Genomic DNA, 22,252 nt, shown 5'->3' on the forward strand with positions numbered 1-22,252 from the left:
ACGTTTTTTAAAAGCCACATTGTGATTGGTGGATTTTGCACGCCCGGTATTTTCAATCATTTGTTCGATGAAATTTTCCAGTTGTGTCAAACAAGTCAAACACCTGAGTTCTCGCTGATCAGTTGCAGAAATGTAAGACGTTTCTCGCGATTTTATTTTCTCTGGAACTAGTCCTCAGTTTCACCGAGAACTTCTTTCTGTTCAGCCGAGGGAAGCGATGGAACCAGAATGCGTTACCCCGAGCAAAGAGAACTGTCCAGTGGTCAACAAGGTTCATTCGAAACGTGCTCAGTGGTATAGTCCGTGTAAGAGCTCTCCAAAAATACCCTTGACGCCGGAGTCTGATCTGCCGACACTTAAACTAACACACTTTGCAAAGATTCCGAAGATATCTTTTGGAACTGTGGTCGTTGGAAACAGTAAAACAGAGCAGTTTGTCGTCTTTAACCCCCATCCATTAATCCAAACACTGGAGATTGAGAAATGCCCGACAGATCAAGGCTTTACCTTGAAAGTTAACGGAAACGAGGAGAACGATAATTTTAAGAATAACTGTGTCACAATTCCACCTAAGAATGAACTGTTTCTCTCAATCACATGGGAGCCAAAGGAAGCAGGGAACTATCGCGAAATTATTCGATTTAGGTCGGACAATTCTCCCCAGCTTCAAGTAATAGTGTTTGGAATGGCCACGGCACCAACTAAAAGGAAATCAACAGCCAAACGAAGCTCAAAGACCCAGACAAACAAGGTATGATGACTTTGTTCGAGTGTACTTTGTGTATCTATCGGTGATGATGTACAAGGCAACAGCAATCACTACCCGCTCTTCTTAAAATAATAATTCTAAAAGAGTTGTCGTATAATTCTGTAGTTAGCCAAACTTGTAACGCTCAGATAGGTACCCTGATCTTTTCTTTAATTTTATGAATTAAATAAGGAGTAAATTCCCAGTCCTCGTACCTTTTCTCTCTCTATTAATTGGCACATACCCAGTAGGCTTTAAAATCAACAGTAGTGTTACACAAGAATGCATTATTTTAGCAATATTTTGGCAATTCAAAATAGAAATATTAAAATAAAAAAGGAATGTGTGAGTGAGGGTCAGTCCCCTTTTATGCACCCTGTTCTTAACTTGAAATTTGTCAAATTTATAGAATTTTATAATACAGTCAAACCTCTTTAATACAGACAGCAAAGCAACAGAACCAACAGAGGTGTCCATATTATAGAGGTAGGGAATGTATGATTTTGGCATTTCTGGGACCAAACGAACTGTCCGTAATAAAGAGGTGTCTGTATTATAGAGCAGGGTGCAAAGAAAATCATTTTTACAGCTTGCCATTCGGGTAAGCTGAAGCTAGCATTTACTAGCCCAGACATCATTTCAGCTAGCCCCAAAAACTTTTTGACTAGCAGAATTGATTTCACAGTTCTTCTGTTATTCGAATTCCTCAAAAAACATCACTGGCCGGTCGGGCAAGTTAAAAACAGAATTCACTAGCCCGATAGCAAAATCCACTAGCCCCGGGCTATCGGACACTACGTTCTTTGCACGCTGTAGAGGTGTCCATAAGGAGAGGTTAGACTGTAATTAAGTTTTAATTTTTTCAAATGATTATAATTGTCTATCATTTTATTGTTCTATTCTAGAAAATGCCACGACCTATTCTTCAGCCTAGTCAAGTGCTCAATGTTTGCAGCTATCAAACTGATGAAACAACTGGCTTTTCAAATAGTCCAGCAAACAAGCAAGCTATAAAGAGTTCAAATGGAGAAGATCAGTCTGAAGAGAATTTGCGCCGCGATACTTATTGTGTCAAAAGTGCAAAACTTCAAGCAAGTTCTAAACTCAAGGTTAAATCAACACCTCCAAGCCATTCCAGGTCTACAACACCAACATGCAAGCAATCTGCTGTGAAAACGAAAAAAGTTGTTGTTTCAAAGAAGAAACTCTCTCCAACGTCAGGTAACTTTTGTTATTATACATTGTACTCACTATCTGTCTTCTCATTGGTTGAGAGCCTATAGCTAATTTTAGAAATCAGTGCAACCTACAGATTAGGTAGTTATCTGCTAGCAGATAACTGACTAATCTGTAGGTTGCGTGCACAATGCATGATTTCCAATAACAATATCAATTCAGGTTCCTTGCGATGGTGTGTTTGATGTTATTTTCTTCAAAACAATGTATATTAAAACAATATTATTAGATTCCGTTTTTGTGATATCCTAAATAATCAAGGTCTCAGTAAGTGTTATCAGCCTCGGCCTTCGGCTTGGCTGATAACACTTACCTTGACCTTGATTATTCCAGATATCACAAAAACCTCATCCAATAATTGTTTATAATCAGTCTAAAAATTCTTACTTATGAAATGCATACCAGTATATGATACATGATGTATACAAAATAATAGAGATGCTATCTGGGTATGCTAACTTTACTCTTCAGGAGTTTCCTTCAAAGGTAGTCGCCTGTTATGGGCTCTTATATTATTTTACTAACATCTGTCAAGAATTTATTTATATCAATTATATTATTAACATTTTATTGTCACAGCCACTAATTCCGATCCAATGCTCTGAAGTTTGTACATGAAAATTTTCACGTTTCAATTGGGCCTTACATATAAGTCGAACCACACCATCACCCATATCACATATTATAAATTTTGTAAACTATTTTGTATTAGGAACTCTGAAGAAGAAGCCAAAACCCAAAATAAAGTTGACAGTTTCAGCAAAAGGTGTTCCTCAAAGAAAGCTACAGCTTGTCAAAACTCCTGGAAGCAATCTTCCACGTCATCCAATGCCATTTGCTGCTAAAAACATGTACTATGATGAGAGGTGGATTGAGAAGCAAGGAGAAGGTAATACTCACTACGTCATTCCTAGAGGTCTCTCTTACCATGTTAATTTGCGCTTACCTGTGTTCATGATCATTGTATTAACAAAGAAGTACTCGATGTCAGGAGACAAAACTTACATAGTCCATCATGAAATCTATAATATTGGAGAAAAATATTTTTTTTCTACCATAACGAGCATAACAACTGATAAAAAAAGCTGACATTTTTAAAAGTTTTATGGAGATCCAATAATTCCAAACCCCTTCAGAGAAGTGTTTTTTTTTCTCTTCTTTAAATTGGAATCAGTTTTAGAATAATAACTAATATATTTGTTAAATAATTTAATGACTGTTTCTGCTTTCTTGTAGGATTTACTAAGTGGCTCAACTTTGTTTTGACTCCCCCTGATGTATCTGATTCTAGCCTACAAGTTGACATCCACAAAGGTAAAGAATGTTTCACAAGACTTTGAACTTACTCTTGGTAAAGACATCAAATTCACTGAGCAGAGAACAGTTGCATTAAGCGAACAGCTTCATTAATTCTACCGGGAAATACCACAAGAAGGTGGGGAATAAAATGGCTAGGGATTTGTTTTGGTTCTACTTTTCTTCTATTTTCCTATGAAAGTAGCTGGGTACCACGTTCGTAGTATCCGGGGGAAATCCCCTGTCCCCCTCCTAATGACAGCCCTGTTCTACCAATAACGATGCATGTAGTTAACCATCAACTAGCATGTACACATTCTTACTATTTTATTGATAGCCATTATATAAAAAACGTTGAGCATTAATTAACCCAAGTAGAATTAGTGCAATAAAAATAAAACATTGTAATTTTTTTTTTTTTCAGGAAATGTTGCACTTGGGGGATCCAAATCCCAACCCTTGGCCCCCACAAAAGAGGTCCTCTCTTTTAGGCTTTACACTGCTAGACGTAAGATGGCTCGCTTGAGAAGAAGTGCCTGTTTGCTGTACCAGTCAGAACCCCTGGGACACATTATTAGAAAGATAGAAGCTGAAGTGGAGAATGGAGGGCTGGCGATCAGACCCGATAAAAAACTTCATGCTGACTTAGGTTGGTAAATATAATAATCCCAAAAATTTGTTCACATTTTCTGGTTTTGGGGTTAATCTTACCAAACCACTCAACCACAATCAGCAAGTCATAAATTACATTGTAGTTCATTTGATCACCTTACTTAGTGGAGGAGGGTGCCTGAGATGTCCAGGAGCTTCCACTACCTGCTCACATGGAATAATCAGTGGAATAAATTATAAGGGAAGAAAAATGAAGGGGTAGCAGGGGTGGGGGGGATGGCTGGGTGGGAGTTACTGTAAATGCAAGATCCAAAGGCTAAATGAAGCCGAGTGGCTGCCATGAATTTATTTTCTCCCTCGTGTACCTGAGTCCGATTAGTGTTAGGAATTAATCATTTACCTTCTAGTAATCTAAAAGTACAGTCAAACTTTTTCTCAAAGACAGACAATGTCAGGGCTATAGCTCTAACTATGCATCCTATAGAGAGAGTAGTTCCACTGAAATTACTGAAACTCAGCAGGCTGTTACGAGACCACCAGTAGGTATCTGTGTCAAAGAGGTGTATGCTGTTAAGAGGGAGTTGAGTTGAGAGAGTTGAGCATAATACTATCAACTGACATGATACAACTCACTTTGACTCTGAAGATGACTACCGCACAGGTTGTCGAAACGTCAGTCACTGTCAACAACAACAGTCCTATTCAGGACTATGCCCACCCGGATGATCAAACTCAACTTACTTTTGAAATGACTCCTGGGTTCAAACCTTTCACAGAGAGTTGACTGTTAATAAATTTATATTGAAGGAATCAAGCAGCAAGTTGTTGAAATGCTTCTCTCCTATAATCCGTTATGGCTGAGGATTGGACTTGAGGTAAGGTGATCACAGTGACTGTTACCATGGTTACTTGTATAATTCACGCACTTGCTTAAAGTTGTTTGCAAAGTCTTGCTTTCTTTTTTTTACAGACCATATACGGTGAAATCCTCCCGATCCAGTCAAACAATGACAAAGGAGGATTGACACGTTTCCTAACAGAGAGGTTGCTTGGTAACCCGGACATTGCCAATGCATTTGCTCATCCCCAGGTCCCTGGATTATACCGAGAAGGTGAATTTAATCGACAGTATGTTATTTGAAAAGTAATTAGAAGTGTCAAAGAAACTGAGTTTATCAAAATTCTTCAAGGCTGTCACTAAATTAAATTAGTAATAATTAGGCCACAAAACTGAGAATCGAACTAGGATGAGAGCCATTTGAATGCGCGTTTCATTTTGACCTGCAACATGTACGTTGCCTTAAATCCATCTCCTCTAAATCTTTATCTTATATTCGTTGTTATGCCTTTGTAATCGTAAATCTTTTTTTCATTTATTTTCCGTGTTGTATTTCTCCAATCAGGTTACGTCGAACAACTAGGAAAGTTTACCCTCAAGAAGTTTCTCCTGTTGGTGTTATTCCTAGATCGTGCAAAATTAACCCGGCTTATTGACCATGACCCATGTCTCTTCAACAAGGAAGCGTCTTTCAAGGTCTGTTTATCTGCAGCAGTACTGTACAACGTTAATTATGTAGAAACAGAGAAGCGTTTCTCGAAAGTCCAGTTTCACAGTAGGAGAGGACCCGGGGAACGAGGTTGAGTCTAGGCTGGACTTTAGGCAAACTTTAGGCTGGGCTATTATCGGATTTATGGTTGCATTCAAGATTTTTGTGTTAATTCTTTTAAATTCTATGCAGTTGCTTAGGTTAATCATTTTTATTGGCATTTTTGATAAAACTCACTTTGAAAAATCGCCTTTCTTATGGCATCTTACGACACAACGCTGTGAAAAATAAATACAACAATAAATACCAAAAAACAATATCGCAAAATTTTGGGTTAGTAAATGGTATGGTACAACGTTTTTCACAAAAGTTTCCTGTATCTTTCTCAGCGGTTTCAGTTACGTTGCATATTGGTGCTCGAAGAAAAGACTGTCAGACAGGCTATTATTCTACATACAGCACTTTCACTTATTCAGTTCCCGTGGGACTTAAGAGAACCCACACCACTGTTCGAAAAGAGTAGGGGACTTAGACTCCGGTGCATGCCGCGGTGGTGTGGCCAACCTTTCTTGGGCTGGGTGGGTTTTGAAGTGATTAAATGATGATGAAATGGGAAAAATAACAAAGGCGCCTCCCCTATCATCCCACCTGAACGCATTGAACACAGGCTAAATTATCAAGGGAGATGGCCTTTGTATTGAAGTTTGTACTTACATAGTTAATAGAGCCTGAATAGAACCTGCTTTGACGTTTCATTTCACAGTCAAATCGCAGCATTTTGCTGAGTTTCTCTCGTGAGTACCTCAAAGGAGAAGGCGACCTGACAAAGCATCTTTACTTTTTGGGTTATTCTGTCACACATTCCCAGGTAAGTTTGAAATTCATATTCTCTTTCAATAATCTCGAACACGGCGTCGCGTGTTTGGTTAACTCCCGCATTCCATCTCAAATTCTCCTTCCGGATCAGCGTTTTTCTGACACCCCCCCCCCCCCCCCCCACCCCCCGTCACTTTTGTTCATATAAAAGTGTGCATATCCTGATGAAACACCATGTTCCGGGTTTGTTGTAACTTCTATGAATGAAGTCAATGAACAATAGTTGGCCATAAAATCTAATTTGGCATTTCTAAGCATTTCCACTGAACGTTACTTGTTAAGTGCAACCTTTCAGTATTTTCTCGGTACTTCTTTCGTTAAACATTTTGTTCGTTTTTCTCATTTAGAGAGCTATTGACGAGGTCGATTATGCAGTGAAAAACATAGCCAGTGATCTCAGGGATGGTTTGCGCTTAACGTAAGTGCCTGAGTTGTCAATACAACGCATACGAGTATCATTTTCGGCAAAATTGTTTCCTGATTGCCTCTTCTGCATATATTAACACAATTTTTGCAGCATGAAAATTAGCCTATTTTATGGAGCAAGGGAGCGGAACTTTTAGCCGTCCCCACGATCTGAATGCCTGATGGAACAGGCCAATGAAAATTTTTGCACGAGTCAGACTGTGAATGACAGACATGATGAAACAAACGTCTTCAAGCAAACCACTTATTGTACTTCAAGTTGTTCAAAAAGCTGTTTTCGTAAAACTCGACCTTCCTTGAGTCTTCGTAGTTTGAGTTGCATGTCGTGAATGTTGCTTAACTGATTTGATTTACACAGGCGCGTTGTGGAGCTTTTCACTCAAGACTGGAAGCTTTCAGCAACCCTTCGTGTTCCTGCCATCTCCAGATTGCAGGTGAATGTTCAACATTAAAAAAATAGCTGGTAGAATGAAGTTACAAGATAAATGAAATGGTTTTCAAATATTTATCAACAATTTCGACGGCTGAATAATCTTCCGTTCTTAATACTAGGCAAACTTGTTCAGTTTTCAGTTTTTTTCTTGTTGTTTCTTACAGAAAATTCACAACGTCGATGTTTTCATGAACGCGTTGAAAACAAGAGGCGTTCTTGGAGGTAAAGTTCTCGACAAGTGATCCTTGCATGCAGTTTGCTCTTCTTTAGCTCAGGTAAATCCTCAACAACAGATCATCAACCACAATCCACCATTATTTTTTAGGGAATTTGATTGATGCGCGTCATGTTGTGGATGGACACAGGGAAAAGACACTGGCTCTTTTGTGGCAGATTATCTTTCATTTTCAAGTAAGTTGTGGTCCATGTGATTCAAGTTTACTACGATACCAGTCGTCCGTAAAATGAAAAACCAGTTAGTTTACAATTACAAATCAGACATGCAGTGAAAGTTAGCGTTACTAATTTTCGTGCTTGTCTGCTGAGGTAAGCATTGTACTATACCGCCTCCTTACCTTGTTGAAAAACCGCTTGTACGAACTGCCGAAAAAACTGATGAAAAGGTATTGGCCAGTAACCGAGCCGATGAGGCCAAAATGCGCAAAGTAAATTATCAGTCAGACTAAGGGCGCTTACCATTTGCCGGCGGAACATCAGGTTGATTTCTAAATGGGGTGCAAGGCAGTGATGGGTTTTAATAAAATTTCAGGAAAAACTAATTTTTTCGTTTTTAAAATGACCGGCTCGGCTGGCCAGTCCTGACTTTTGGAAAGCGCTCTAAGAGAGGATTTTCGCACTAGTGATGGTTGTAGCTGTTGTTACCCAAACAGAATAAACTGAATTGAATTTGGACAGGCGTATATACCACTGGAAACTCGAACTAGAAACGTTCATTAACAGACTGCTTTCTCCTTGTTTTGTTTTGTTTTTTTCAAAAAAAGGTCAAAGTTCTTTTAAATGAAAAACTTCTTAAAGAGGAAATAGCTCACTTAGAAAGTACCAGACTTCTCCGCGATCGGTTGACTGCTGCAGAGAACTGGGACGGGAATGATGATGATTTCTTGGGTAAACGTCGTGACTCTGCGTCAGACCTGTATTTCAAGTCAGACCGGCTTCGCTTGCTCTTCAAGTGGTGTAAGATGGTTTGCAGGATTTACGGGTTAAAGGTCAGGAACTAATTATCACTATTTTGAATGTAAAGCAAGTTAGATTTTCCAGTATAATTCATTTGCATCCCGTAAATGATCGAATTAGTGCCCTTCAAATAAGTGCCCCTCATCCTTTCCCCCTTAAAAAAAAGCAGCACTGAATAAACGGTATAGAAGTAGAATAAAAGATTTCAATATTAGGGCTTAGAAGACCTTTTAGGAAACAGGACTTTGATAACTACCATTTAGACATTTGTGATTCTGCTAATGGATACCTTCTAGTTTACTGTTACAGATTGTATTTACTGGAAATAAAGACAAACTAATTTCGTGACCAAAATCAATAAGCACCCGAGGCGCTAATTTGAGCATTTACGATACTTCATCCATTCATCGATGTATGTAATAGTCTTTTCCTGCCGGCCACACTGACAGTCTCCGTCATTTTAGGCGTTTTTTCTTTCGTTTTTTCCTGTCTGATCCGTAGCATTCTTATTTTTTATCCTGACTCTACGAAAAACATTAATAATTTTTTGTTCATTTTAGATCGAGAACTTTACAGTTTCATTCTCAGACGGCCGGGCGCTATGCTATCTTCTCCACCATTACCACCCCTCACTCCTCCCCCTTGAACTAATCAAAGAGCAAACTAGTTTGACCTGTAATCCGGGGGTACATGACACAAGTGACAGCGAGGGGGAGGAAGACGTGCAAGTGAAGTCATGGACAGCAACTTTTAGCCCAGGTAAAGCGTGATCAACGATAACTCATTTTTGTTGGCGGACGTTTTATATTTACTTTTTTATTTGTTATTTTAGGTTCTGGCAAAAACACTCTTTTAGAGGAGCTCAAGGACAACGAACGTGAAAACCTCCGTTTGATCGCTGAAAAGGTAAAAGTGGTAGTAAACAGTTAACTCAAGCAGTTAAATCTGTTTTTTTTTTTTTTTGGTAAAAATGGTTTTTCTTCACCCATTTGTACTTTGCTTGAATGCATTTTTTGTAGGCAGATTTTATTTTAAGGAAACAAAGATCTTGTTCTGTATAAAGTCGTCAAATCGAACCGGATTCCTTCCTCATTACCAAAGGAATGACAAGTGCTTTGTTCAATTCTAGGTCAAAGAACTTGGCGGAGTGCCCCTGATGACAAAAGCTTCGGATATGTCGCACACAATTCCCGACGAAAAGGTACGATAGTTAAAGAAACTACTTTTCTTCTTTTCAATTTTTTGATATCGCCTTTCCCGCTCACAATGGTTGTTTATTTGTAGGTCGTGATCACCTATGTCGCCTATCTGTGCGCGCGGCTATTGGATCTTAGGGAGGAAACTAAGGCTGCGCGTTGCATACAGATGGCTTGGAGACGATTTCGACTTAACAAGCAATTGGAACGGAAAAAGGTTTGTTATACTATTATCCGCGCAAATATCCTAATTCCTGTGTATTGATCGGACCCGACAAGTCGGAGCTCTAAGCCATACAGCAAGCCACTGTTAGTTGTGAGAAAAAAAAAAGGTTATGAATAAATTCACTTTAGGTTTTATTATTATTCTTGATCAGTCCGTTGCTTAAGAAATTCAAAGGAAGGAGAGATCCAACGTTATTGGGAGATTACCGCCTCGCCGTTTCAGACTTAATCAGCATCGAGAAAATAATCTATGTCGGGAGACTTCCCTCAAGCTGGTGAGGTCTTAAATGCTCTTGTTACCGAACTACAGGAGGAGCAATGGCTTGTACGCACTTGCCTCTTTTCTGTGGCAATAGGGGTATATATACACACAGGCTAGGAGACGCACGATGAAAACCACTTTCTCCTCGCTTTGTGTAATGAATGTTCAAGCTCTATTTTTGTTCCTTTCCTTTCAGAACGTCTCCAAGATCGTTGTTTCTCTTCAGGTAGGTAAATGTTATGATAAGATGCCGCTCCAGGATTTTTCTTTATCCATGCATCACAGACTAAGAGAAGACTCCAGTTTTTCTTAAAGATAGGAAAGGGAGAAAAATAAGTAGAGCATTGTCTCCCTGGTGGCTTAGGTGTAGCGACTACTCCCTTATGTCTGTTCCCTCGCGCAATCCGTGTTTGTTAGGACATGCACTTTCCATCACTCTCACAACTACTTAATTCATTTTTCTTTTTGTTGTTGAATTCTTCTCTTTCAGGCACGTGCTAGAGCTGCGTTAGCACGCCGTAGATTTCGAGCCATGAAACAATCCGCTGTCGTTATTCAGTCTGTTTACCGTAGTTACATGGTTCGTAAACAGCTTCGCGTTCGCCACCAGGCCGCCCAGTGTATTCAGACTCACTACCTGGCCTTAAAGGAAGGACGAGAAGTCTTGAGCTGGTACGCAAACCTTCGACAGACGGTTGTTCGACTTCAAACTGTTGTCTTGCGCAATCAGAGGAAGATGCGTGTTAAAAGGAATTTGGCTGCTACAGTGATACAGGCTGCTTGGAGAGGATACGCTGTGAGAAGATGGCTTGACGAGCAGTGTGCCGCTTGTGTTAAGATTCAAGCACTGGTCAGAAGTGTCTTGGAACAGAGAAGGTTTTTACAGGTTAAAAACGCTACTGTATTGATCCAAAAGACCTACAGAGCGACATTGTTGGGAAGAAAAGAAAGGCAGCGCTTCCTTCATCTTAGGAAATGCGCAGTTACGCTACAGTCGTGCTACAGAGGCCAGCGTGATCGACGACTCGTGAAGCAAATTCGTGCGGCCGTCAAGATTCAAAGCCTCGTTCGTGCGTGGCGAATGCACTCTAAGTTTCTGCGTCTCAAACGAGTTACTACCAAGATACAAGCTTGCGCTAGAAGGCATCAAGCACAGAGGAGGTTTGCCGAGGTTAAAGACGCTGTGCGAGTTCTACAGGTGTATTTCAGAGCTTTTCTTCTAGGCCGACGGCAGAAGATAGAGTACGATACTCAGAGGGCCGCCTGTGTCAAGATTCAGTCACTGGTGAGATGTCAGATTGAAAGAAGAGTTTTCTTACAAAAGAGACAAGCGGCGGTCAGATTGCAGTCCTTTACTAGAATGTCTCTGACGCGGAAGAGATACCAGAGACTTTACACAGCAACGTTGTTGATCCAAAGAAGGTTTAAGGAATTGCTTTGCGCGAGAAACGCTCAGAGAAACTTTCAACTCATGAAACTATCCGCTATAAAGATCCAGTCGTGTTATCGAGGCTACAGATGTCGTGAGCAGTTTGCACTAATTAAACAGGCCACCATTATGGTTCAATCCCATGTGCGTTGTTTCTTAAGCAGAAAAAAGTTCTTGGCTTTAAAACGTGCTTCAACTATCATCCAAACTCGCTATCGTGCCTTACTGCTTGGACGTCAACATAGGCAAAAATACCAGCACACCCATCATGCCATTGTTCGACTACAGGCAATAGTCAGAGGGAGGCTTGCGCGTGAAAATCTACTCAAGCAGCAAAGATCAGCAGTGGTGATTCAAGCGATGTACCGGCAGTACTCCGCCGGAAAAAGATATCGTCAGCTGAAGAGCTCAACCGTGGCGATGCAGCGGCGTTTCCGCTCCGTCTTGCTGACGCATGAACACGTGTCGCGTTACCAGCAGATGCGAACATCCGCCCAGTTTATTCAAGCATGCTACAAAGGGCATCTCGCAAGAAAGTTCTACAAGATGCTAAAAGCTACAGTTGTGTTGCAGTCTGCAGTTCGTGGTTGGCGAGTAAGAAAGAATATCAAACAGCAGAATATGGCTGCATTAGCGATCCAGGGATTCTATAGATGCCATGTATACCGTAAGAAGTACTTGGCAATAAGAAAGGCTACTATTGTTTTGCAGAATCAGTATCGTTTGGTTTCTTTGGGACGTAAAACCCGCTGTGATTTCCAGCGAGTTAGGCATGCGGCGATAAAAATCCAGTCATCATTTCGTGGCTACCAAGTAAGGAAGCAAGTTCTACTTCTCACAAGTGCGAGGAAAATACAGGCATTTTATCGAGGTTATGTCGCTCGAAAATCCTACAACATTTCTCGCAATTCCATCATTATAGCTCAGGGAGTTGTACGTGGTCATTTGGCGCGGAAACATTACTCCAGTCTCAGAAATGCCACTATCATGCTCCAGAGACGGTATCGTGCCCGCGTGATTGGCATGCAGCAGTACTTACATTATCACGTGCAGCGTGGTGCATGCATTCTCTTACAAGCAGCGGTGCGTGGTTACGTGTATCGTAAACGGTACCAAGAGAGGAGAAACGCAGCAATAATCTTTCAACAGAGGTACAGGGCTATGACGGCGTGCAGAAATCAGCATACTCGCTTCCAAGCTGTGAAAACCGCTGCCATTTGTATCCAGTCCTGTGTGCGTGGTTGGATTGACCGAAAACGCGTAACCGAACTTCGAGCGGTGCGCGCTATTCAGGCTACGTTCAGGATGTACAAAGTCAGGAAGGAGTACCTCGCCTTGAGGAGAGCTGTGGTGCAAATGCAGGCTCAAACACGCATGATCCAACAGCGACGACAATTCAACAGTCTCAAGAAGGCGGCGCTTATTGTCCAGCGGAGGTTCAGAGCGACAGTCCTTTGCAAGCATGACCAGTTGGTGTATCACTTCATCCGGGGTGCGGTTATTACAATTCAAATGGTTTTCAGGGGGTACTTGGTGCGAAAGAGACTGCGTAGAATGAATGAGGCCGCTGTTAAGATTCAAGCTTACACTCGTAGGCTCCTGGCGAGGAAGAAATATCAAGCTACCAAGAAAGCTACACTCGTTTTACAACTAAGATGCCGTGCCTGGTTGCTTGGGCGAGCGGTGGCCCGTAACTACAATGCATGGAAGTCTACTGCGCTTGTAATCCAAGCAAGTTATCGAAGGTACAAGAAACGCATGGAAATGAAACGCAATCAAGCAGCTACCAAAATCCAATGCGCTTTCCGCTGTCATGCTTGTCGCTTTAAATTTCTGTCGCAGAAATCTGCTGCGGTCGTCATCCAGGCAGCTTTTAGGTGCTATATTACTCGACGATTCTATCTGAATCTCCGCTGCGCTTCAACAGTTATTCAGCAACGGTACCGAGCAGTCAAAAAGATGAAGGACGTGCGTCAGCATTATATTGCACAGCGGAAAGCTTTTATAGCGCTGCAGGCCAGAGTTAAGGGGTGGCTTTGTAGACGACAGTATAACTCGATCAGGGCAGCGGCCATCGCTATTCAGACGCGCCATCGAGCTTGCATCAAGGCCCGTGAACACAGAAAAGACTTCTCAGAGTTAAAGAATGCTACTATCATTTTGCAATCCTACTGGAGAATGGTCTGGGCACGCAGAAACTATGAAAAACTCAGAGACGTGGTGATTAAAATACAATCAGTGGTACGCATGAGGAAGGAAGCAGTGTTTTACGGAAAACTCAGGAATGCCACCTTGACGTTGCAGAAGAGATGCAGAGCTAATCAACTTTGCAAACAACAGCTTGAGCGCTACCAAACCATGCGTAAAAGCGCTATTTCAATACAGTCACAGTTCCGTGGCTTCAAAGCAAGAAAATGCGTTCAAAAGATGGTAGCTGAGAAGCAAAGACGTCAACAAACAGCATTCAAGATTCAGCGGTATTATCGAGGATATCGCCTTATGAAGGAAACCTACTTTGCCTATCACATGACTCGCGGCGCAATTATTACCTTGCAGGCGGCATGGCGCATGTATGCAGCACGAACATTCGTCCGGAAGCTTCGAGCTGTTATCACGATGCAGGCTGTATGCCGTGGGAAAATTCAGCGGCAAAAGTTCCTGACGATAAGAAAAAGGATTTGCAAAGTTCAAGCCACAGTACGTCGTAATCAAGCCAGAACAAGACTTGAGAGAACGCGAAAAGCGGTTGTTGCAATTCAGCAGTGGTACAGAGCTCAAATAGTCATGAAGAAAACCTATAAAGAGTATCATGATCTCAGGGATGCTACAGTCTTGATCCAGTCTCATTTCAGACGTCATAGTCAGCGACAGGCTTATCTTTATGAAAAGCAAATGGTAGTCCTTACACAATCTCTATTGCGGATGCGTCTCGAAAGGAATCGATTTCTTCAAAAGCGTGCGGCGGCCATCGTAATTCAACGTCACTATCGCTTGTGGGTCTTTGGGAAGCAGATTCGCCATAGATACCTAATGATGCTTTCTGCAATTATCACGATGCAGGTATTACTAAAATGCCATGTCTTTCTCGGGATATGTCGTTTCGAGTCTGTTTAATTGTAGTAATGCGTACAAAATTATGCGTTGAGGTCTCGTAAACAGATATTTTCGTTAACAGTCTCCAGAGTGTAAACGTTCCTAAAAGGGTTACCATCGTTCCCCTGAGGAAAGACTTCAAAGCCCAAATTTGTGGGTGTTACAGGCCTTAATGATTCGCGTGGACATAATCTAAGGGCGTTTACCATGAATCATAACTGACTGGCCAGACCAGTTCAGTCGCAAAGAGAATAATATCACATTAATCAGAAAATGTCTAACTAGTGGTCTTTTATCAATGCTGCGTTCTGATTGGCTGAGCTACTACTAGGCTGTATGTTATAGCCCACTAGTAGCGAAAAGGGCGGGCTTTTTGGCGGCAAAAAGGATTAAAGTCTAGCTATAACTTGAAGCTAAAAGTTTTTCATTCTTGATATTTTTGACCAACTAGTTGGATTTTACTAAAACAATTATTCCTCTCGCCCTCATTGCCTCTGAGTCAATACCCCATTCGGCCTTCGGCCTCATGGGCTATTGACTCGGAACCCATTGCAATTGTTAATTTTTAAAGAAAATTCTTGTAAAAGCCTTATTTCATTTCCAAAATGACTAGAAAGGTCCAGCTGGCGATTCCTGACTTTTTGTAAAGTGCCCTTAAACTTAATTGGTTTTGAGAAGAAAAGGACGTAGGTTGTCATCAGCTTTTGAGTTATTCTAACTTTCAAACGTGTTAAGATCAAAAACGTTGGATAACTTCAATACTGATATCCAATCTTAGCTTGTTTCAGGCCGGTCCATTTTTGCTAGGGAAAAAACGACTTCGTTATATGTCATTAGTCATTCTTCTTGTCGTTTTCATATGATCGCATTATACAATTATCTTCGCACGTGTCATCATCATCTCAGTTATCGATTTAATCCAATGTGCCTTACCCTGGAGCCGATTGGGTCTCTTACCCCCGCCCCCCTCCCCCAATCGGCGTCAGGTGAACGGTGCTTTGGTTCATCTGAAGTTTTTTCTTTTCTTTTTTTGCTCTTGTACTTTACAGAGCTTTTTCCGAGGTTGGAAAACAAGACGTGAATTAACCAGACTAAAATCCGCCGTACTCATCCAATCCAACATTCGAGGATGGATGGAGAGACGAAAATATCACCACACAAGAGAGCTCGTCATCGGCTTGCAGGCTACAACAAGAGCGTGGCTTTGTCAGAAAAATTATCGTCAACTCAAAGACGCTACGGTTCTTCTTCAAAGAAGAGTTCGCGGAAACAACGCTGCTACAAATGCCAGGCAAGAATATCTGGAAACAAAGCGCGCAGCCGTTGCACTTCAATCCTTTTATCGCGGATGGCAGGTTCGCCGTTACGTCGTTAAGCTTAAAGCGGTGATTCTGATCCAGTGCTGGTTCCGCGCCACTACTGCAGCAAGAAAGGCTAGGGAAGAATACAAAGCGTTCAAAGAGGCTTCCCTTGTTTTGCAAGCCGCTTACCGCGGATACTGTTGGCGGATGTTCACTCGTCAGCTACGTGCAGCTCGCACTATCCAGGCTGTGGTCAGAGGATTCCTCATCAGAAGAAGGATTGAAGTAAGAATTAAATCTGCGTAGTGTGGGGATGTGATTATATCTCACTGACTTGTATTAAGTGCTTCAGTTGAATTCGGCGGCTTGGAATCTTTCATAAACAAATTAAAATAAACTGCTTTTTCTGGGCTTTCTTAACCCTAGATGTCGCGCAGCAGTTGCTTAGCGCCTTTTAATATTTGATCTTTCACAAGGATTTATACGTCAGAAAATAAAAGTTTGCCTTTCATGGAAACATGCATCAAACATAAGATGACATCGGTCCTTCTCGTGGTTGCCACAGATAAGTGCGAGAAAATCTGCATTAAAAAAACATAAAAACAAAAAAAAACAGAGAAATTGAAAACACGGATCTGTTTTTCAGCCAAAAAGTCGGGTCACTGTACGTCGTGTTTTGTTGGAATTTTATTGAAAAGCACTTTTCTATACTGAACTGGTCGTAAAAATAATACAGGTGCTGTTTCTGAGCCATGTATTTGCACTAATATCTAAAAAAAAACATAAAAACAAAAAAAACAGAGAAATTGAAAACACGGATCTGTTTTTCAGCCAAAAAGTCGGGTCACTGTACGTCGTGTTTTGTTGGAATTTTATTGAAAAGCACTTTTCTATACTGAACTGGTCGTAGAAATAATACAGGTGCTGTTTCTGAGCCATGTATTTGCACTAATATCTAAAAAAAAACCCAATGATTTTTTCCGTCCTAGCAACAAAAAGCAGAGCGTCTGATTCATTTGAAACAGTTTGCTTCAGCCGTGTACCATCATATGAGTGCCATGAAAATCCAGCGGTGTTACCGCAGATCACGTGCTATGGCTTTGGCAAAGGCCCGGATGGATTCTGTGCTTCTTATACAGGTATATACATGATATACGTGTCACATTGTATGTTTGTTTTTGCTATTTAATTAGTGGATTACACAAAATTTTCTTAGCATGATGAGTTTATAAACTGAGAGTATCTTCTCATTTGCTGGGTTGGTAAAATTGGGTTCTTTCGTAATGGTATGGTCCAATAAATCTTTTCTTCTTTGGGCCAAGTTTTTTCCATTGTCTTTCCAACAATTGAATTAGAACTTTTCAGATGTATCTTTCCACAACAAAAGTTTGTTAGGGTTATAAAGGAAAAACTCTGGATAGATATTTCACTGCTTATTCAGTTGAAAAACTCTCCTGCATAAACACTCAGCGACCCAACTTGATTTCAAGGAGAAAGATCTGCTACAAAGCGAAGTCAAATCAGGTGAATCGACGGAGTGGAAAAAATACATCACCTAAACGATAGCCTTTGCATATTTTGGAAGCTTCCCAAAACTGAAGTGAATGAACTCTTCTACTTTCCAATCAGAATTTCCCGTTTCCTGTGTAAATGGTATACGGTAGCCTCGGTGACTTTCTGTTCTGAGATTGTGACGTCATCCGACCTTGAATTTGAGCTCTCAGCGTTGTTTAAAGGCGCTGACTGCGTCGACCACTGAGCCAACTTGCTTTCTTAGTACTGTATAACTATTATGGGTCGAGATTCTCTCTACAAATTTTAAACGTTGATCGTGTTCTATCCAAACAGTATTGGTGGCAGGGTGTTATGGAACGAAAGCGATTTGTTAAGCTCCGCGCAACTGCTGTCTTCCTCCAAAGAGCAACTCGAAGGATACTGGAGATTAAAAATAGAAATGCTGCTAAGATCCAGGCCCTAGTCCGAGGTGCTATAACCAGGAAACACTTGAAAAAAATCCATCAGTCTGCGCTACAAATTCAGGTCAGTGGGAAACAGGGTTTGGTTATAAGTCCCGAAACTTTCCTTCTTATGATCATGTGATCGTATTTTTGAGATGTGTTAGTGATTTAACATCGCGCAATAACAATAGACCGGCTAAGAAGATTTGAATTCTCTGGAAATGTGCAATACATTATTTTGCAGATCCAAAGAAGCCAACGACCGAAAAAAACGAAATTGACCGACAGATAGAATGATTGAGTATGCACTGAAAAGCTTGATTCGCGATAATTCAGTGGAAACTGTTACGTATTCCCTTGGCAGGTGAAATAAAAAGTATAAAAAAAATCGCCCGTTCCTTCGGTCGAGTGCAGAGTCGATAAGCACGAAAATAAAGGGAGTCATTAACTTAACTGAAATTGTTGTCTATCTTCCTCGTCTTTTATGTTTCTCATTTTGTAAATCATATTAAGGTTGCACACACAAGTGACGCAGATAAAAATGACAAAGTCTTACTGCACTTTTCAAAAACACGTTCTGAAGTTCAAAAGCCGCCTTCACAATTGCGTTTTTTGCTACCGTCAATCATAGTGACGATCTCAAGCAATGAACCTTGAAACACAAAAACACACAAAACGGATTTAAATCCACAAATCACAAACCATGACTTTTTGAACCCGTTGAAGTAAATTTTGTTTCCTAAGAGGTCCGCTAGGATGATTGACGGCAGTGAAGAACGCAAAAGTCAGTTGGCTTTTGTACTTCCAGATTCGCGTGGTTTTGAAAAGCGCAGTAAAAATGTCTTTTCGGATCTCTAGGCCCTCTGGCGTGGTTACCGAGTCAGAGTGGGAGTGTCCTCTCTCAAGGTAAAAAGAGCGCGCAAGCGCATCAAGTCTGCCAATGCTGCAGCAACGGAGTCAATGAAGCTTTGTAACCGCACAAGATCTGCCCTGGACTTTCTGCTTCAATGTAAGAATATCAGCAGGATTGTGGGGTCGCTTGTTAATCTCGGTGAGTGAACTCTAATATAGCGCTTTGATCCTCTACACTCAAACTAAGTCCAAATGTAGGATTGCGGTAAGACTAGTATTCCTGGAAACATATAGCCCGCATTTGGATACCACAGAAAAACGGCAAGCGCTCGCGTGTCGTGAAGGGAGTCGAAAACTGGACGGTAGCAAGTAATGTGAAGTGAATGTTATTAATTTTATTATACACCTATCAATGTAAATCCCGTGGGGGGGGGGGGGGGGGGAGTGCGGGCAAGGGGAGGGGATTTGATGCCTGGGACTATCCCCGCTGTCGGGCTTTTGATCGTGTGAAGCGACCCCGGGGTCGGGACATTTGACTTTGACCGACAGAAGCCTGGTATCAATTCAGAAGCAGTTACCAAGTCCGTCCCTCGAGGCTTCCTGAAAGTCACGTTGTTGGAGAAAGGTATGAAGTTTTCATTTGCTTTAATCGCTATAATCCGATACTTTAAACTGTCATCTAAACAGATAATGTCTATTTTATCTTCAAGTTCCCATCTGATTGTAAAACTCGATTGAAATCGAATTCCCCCATGAAAGTCAGAGGATTTTTTATGGGTCACTGATCCGACCTGTTCCGACATGTTGAGCAGATGTTATAAAGCATTTTACGTTTTATTAATATTATATAGCATGGTCAATCTTCCTGGAGTGATTTTGTTGTTCAAGATAAGATATGCTAGTGGAGAGAGAAAATACTTAATTACAGCGAGTAATTTAATGGAGCTTCCGTTAACCGTAAATAAAAGTAGTGACAACGTGTTTGAAATGTTCTTTTATTCGTTTTATATAGTATTATAGCATTGTTTGTTCAGATTTTTCCCTTGGGGTGGGGGCTTTTTTGACACTTTGATTGACCTTTCGTCTCCCACCCTGGGGAATTTGATCGAAAAATTTTAAAATTTGTCAAATCCCCACCCCTTGCCCGCACTCCCCCCCCCCCCCCCCCACGGGGTTTACATTGATAGGTGCATTACTTCTAATAATAATAGTCCTTTTAATCCGAATTTGATGCTACATCGGGAAACGAACAAAAAGTAGATGAGCAGTCTTCATTAAAGAAAAAGTTACACCACTGGTAAATGTTGTTTCACAGTGAGAGAAACTGGGGAACTTCTCTTCATGTGAAACTACAAAAATAAGGAATACGAATAATGCTCGTTTAATTATTCTGTCGTTTCTAAGAGAACTGTAAGGTCTCAAGTTGAATTGTTCTGTTCAATGAATGCATCGCTAAAGTGAACTTTATTTTTTCGCCCTCAGAGGTCGTTACTCGTCTATCTGAGGTTTGCTGTCAACAGGTTGTTGATGATGGAGCGCTCCCTGTTATTTTTAAAGTTCTCAAGAAATGTAATCGTAGTCTGCCACACTTGGAAGTCATCAAGTATTCGGTGTTAATACTCTACAATGTTGTAAAGGTAGGAAAAGTTGTCTTTGTCATGTTGAGTTATTTCCTCTCTTCACACTGCACAATACTGGAATAAAAAAATGTCTTCAAACCAGCGCCCATTTGTTATAGAGGTTCTTGCTTGTCGCGGATATTTTACTTTGACGTGGATTAGCTCTTTTCCCACTCGTTGACATAGTTGAAATGGTAAAGAAAAAATTTTTCCACCTACTTATGTTTTAAATGGTGGGGATCACACCAATGATTCGAGAGAGACCATGACTACCGCTTTAATTTCTTCCCGGGTGCCGAGATTGGTCAAGGCAAACAAAAAAGAAGTGCCACAATGCGCCAGAATTGTATTGTCAATAGAAAGTTAAAAGGGCAAAAGGTTGGATCTTGATAAGTAAGGTCGTTAGTTCGGGGTGGAAATTGACTCACCTTAATTATTTTTTTATGAATTAATATATTTGTTTATCATTTCCTTAGTATTCATCCCTGTACCGTGCAGTTTATGAGGAACAACATTCTATTGACACTTTGGTTCATTTGCTGGTGAATCTCAGGGACAAGAGTTTTATTTTCTCTAAAACCTGCTGCCTTCTCGTCGTGCTTTGCAGCGACTCGTCCATTGTCCAGGACATTCGCAACATGCAGAAAATAACTGAAGATATCAAAGGTGTCCACAGCATAACTGAACGAAACCACAAACTTGAAACAAAGCGGAACGTGATGAAATCCAAAGTAGACAAGACCATGAACCAGTTACCCCCACCAACTCCTTGTAAACACACTCCGTTCAAAGGGAAGAAATCCCATAAGGTCAAATGGCAGAATCGACTAGACCTAGTCCTAGATCCTTTGGAAGCTGTGAGACTACTCGTGCGGAAACTGGATCTAGTTAAGACTGATGAATGACGCAATCATTTGAAGTTACATACGTTAGTTCGTTACTTGAATGGACAGCTTTAAATATTCTTCGTTCATTTTTATATTATACATTTTACACGGTATTATTTTTACTATTAACTTCTTACAAACACCATCTGTTTTACTTCATATTCGAACATGAAAGATGGTGATGTATATACGCAAAGGAAAAGTTTCATTAAGAATTTTTGTCATTTTATTAAAACGCGGAAGGTATTTAGTGTAGATAAGAACAAGAGCAAGTTGTAATGGCCGTGAGAAATTACTCTAAATGACCTCCTCAAGTACAGTGAAATAGTCAAACACGGAAAAACTCTCGTAAAATATTGTATAACCGTATTGTTTTTAGCATTTAACGTCAAAAAAGGCCCTTTTACTGAGGTCGGTTCTTTCAACTGCAACCACAGCAATCCACCATGTAGCATAATTTTAGTTAGAAAAAGGTATTCCAAGACGGGACTGGCATAAACCGTTTGTGTACCGTACAAAACAAAGGGAAAGTAAATTTTAAGACAGAATGTCTTTCCAAAACAAGGTCGTGAAAGGTTCTTTGCTTTGTCCTTCGTGTTCCAAAAGTAAACTTAATTCCCGCCAGGGTACCCAGTCAATTGGGGATCAAAGACGAGGGAGCAACATGAGAAAGACCCTGGGAATAAGGTTGTTTCTCTTTCTCATAAATGGGGCGAGAGAATAGAGGATGACACGCAGGAGGAAAGCGCGCGTGTTCCTCCCTCGCGGCGATTGTCAGCACTTTGGCCCGAAATATCTCATTGACCATTTTCACGAAGATCACAATGCGCCTTGTATACCCCCAAAATTTACATAACCATTCTTACCAATTTATTTCAATCGTCCCAAACGAAATCGAAGATAATAGTTGTGCATAATTTTGGCGGGTAAACAAGGTGCATTATGGCCTCGTTGAAAATGGTGAATACGCCTGTTACACTAATCTGCGTTGCAGACGCTCTAAACCTTCTGTTTATATACAAATGGTTTAGACAATACGTGGGCCGGCTGCAACGCACGCTA

General features: G+C 40.9%; 1 protein-coding gene across 1 annotated transcript; it reads left to right on the plus strand.

The window, feature by feature from the left end:
• The first annotated feature begins 174 nt into the window (after positions 1 to 174).
• LOC140938241 (abnormal spindle-like microcephaly-associated protein homolog) lies at positions 175 to 21,715 on the plus strand. Its single transcript, XM_073387747.1, has 26 exons — positions 175 to 751; positions 1,654 to 1,969; positions 2,697 to 2,873; positions 3,221 to 3,298; positions 3,705 to 3,929; positions 4,700 to 4,767; positions 4,863 to 5,004; positions 5,296 to 5,426; positions 6,203 to 6,307; positions 6,663 to 6,733; positions 7,100 to 7,175; positions 7,339 to 7,396; positions 7,500 to 7,585; positions 8,176 to 8,400; positions 8,929 to 9,127; positions 9,201 to 9,274; positions 9,498 to 9,569; positions 9,653 to 9,781; positions 10,248 to 10,277; positions 10,542 to 14,540; positions 15,623 to 16,159; positions 16,864 to 17,013; positions 17,723 to 17,914; positions 18,691 to 18,883; positions 20,167 to 20,321; positions 20,780 to 21,715. The coding sequence occupies exons 1-26, from the start codon at positions 218 to 220 to the stop codon at positions 21,206 to 21,208; spliced, it is 8,451 nt and encodes a 2,816-aa protein (XP_073243848.1). The 5' UTR covers positions 175 to 217; the 3' UTR covers positions 21,209 to 21,715.
• The last annotated feature ends 537 nt before the right edge of the window (positions 21,716 to 22,252 follow it).

Source organism: Porites lutea, chromosome 5 (assembly GCF_958299795.1).
Source record: "Porites lutea chromosome 5, jaPorLute2.1, whole genome shotgun sequence".
In the NCBI taxonomy this organism is placed as follows: Eukaryota; Metazoa; Cnidaria; class Anthozoa; order Scleractinia; family Poritidae; genus Porites; species Porites lutea.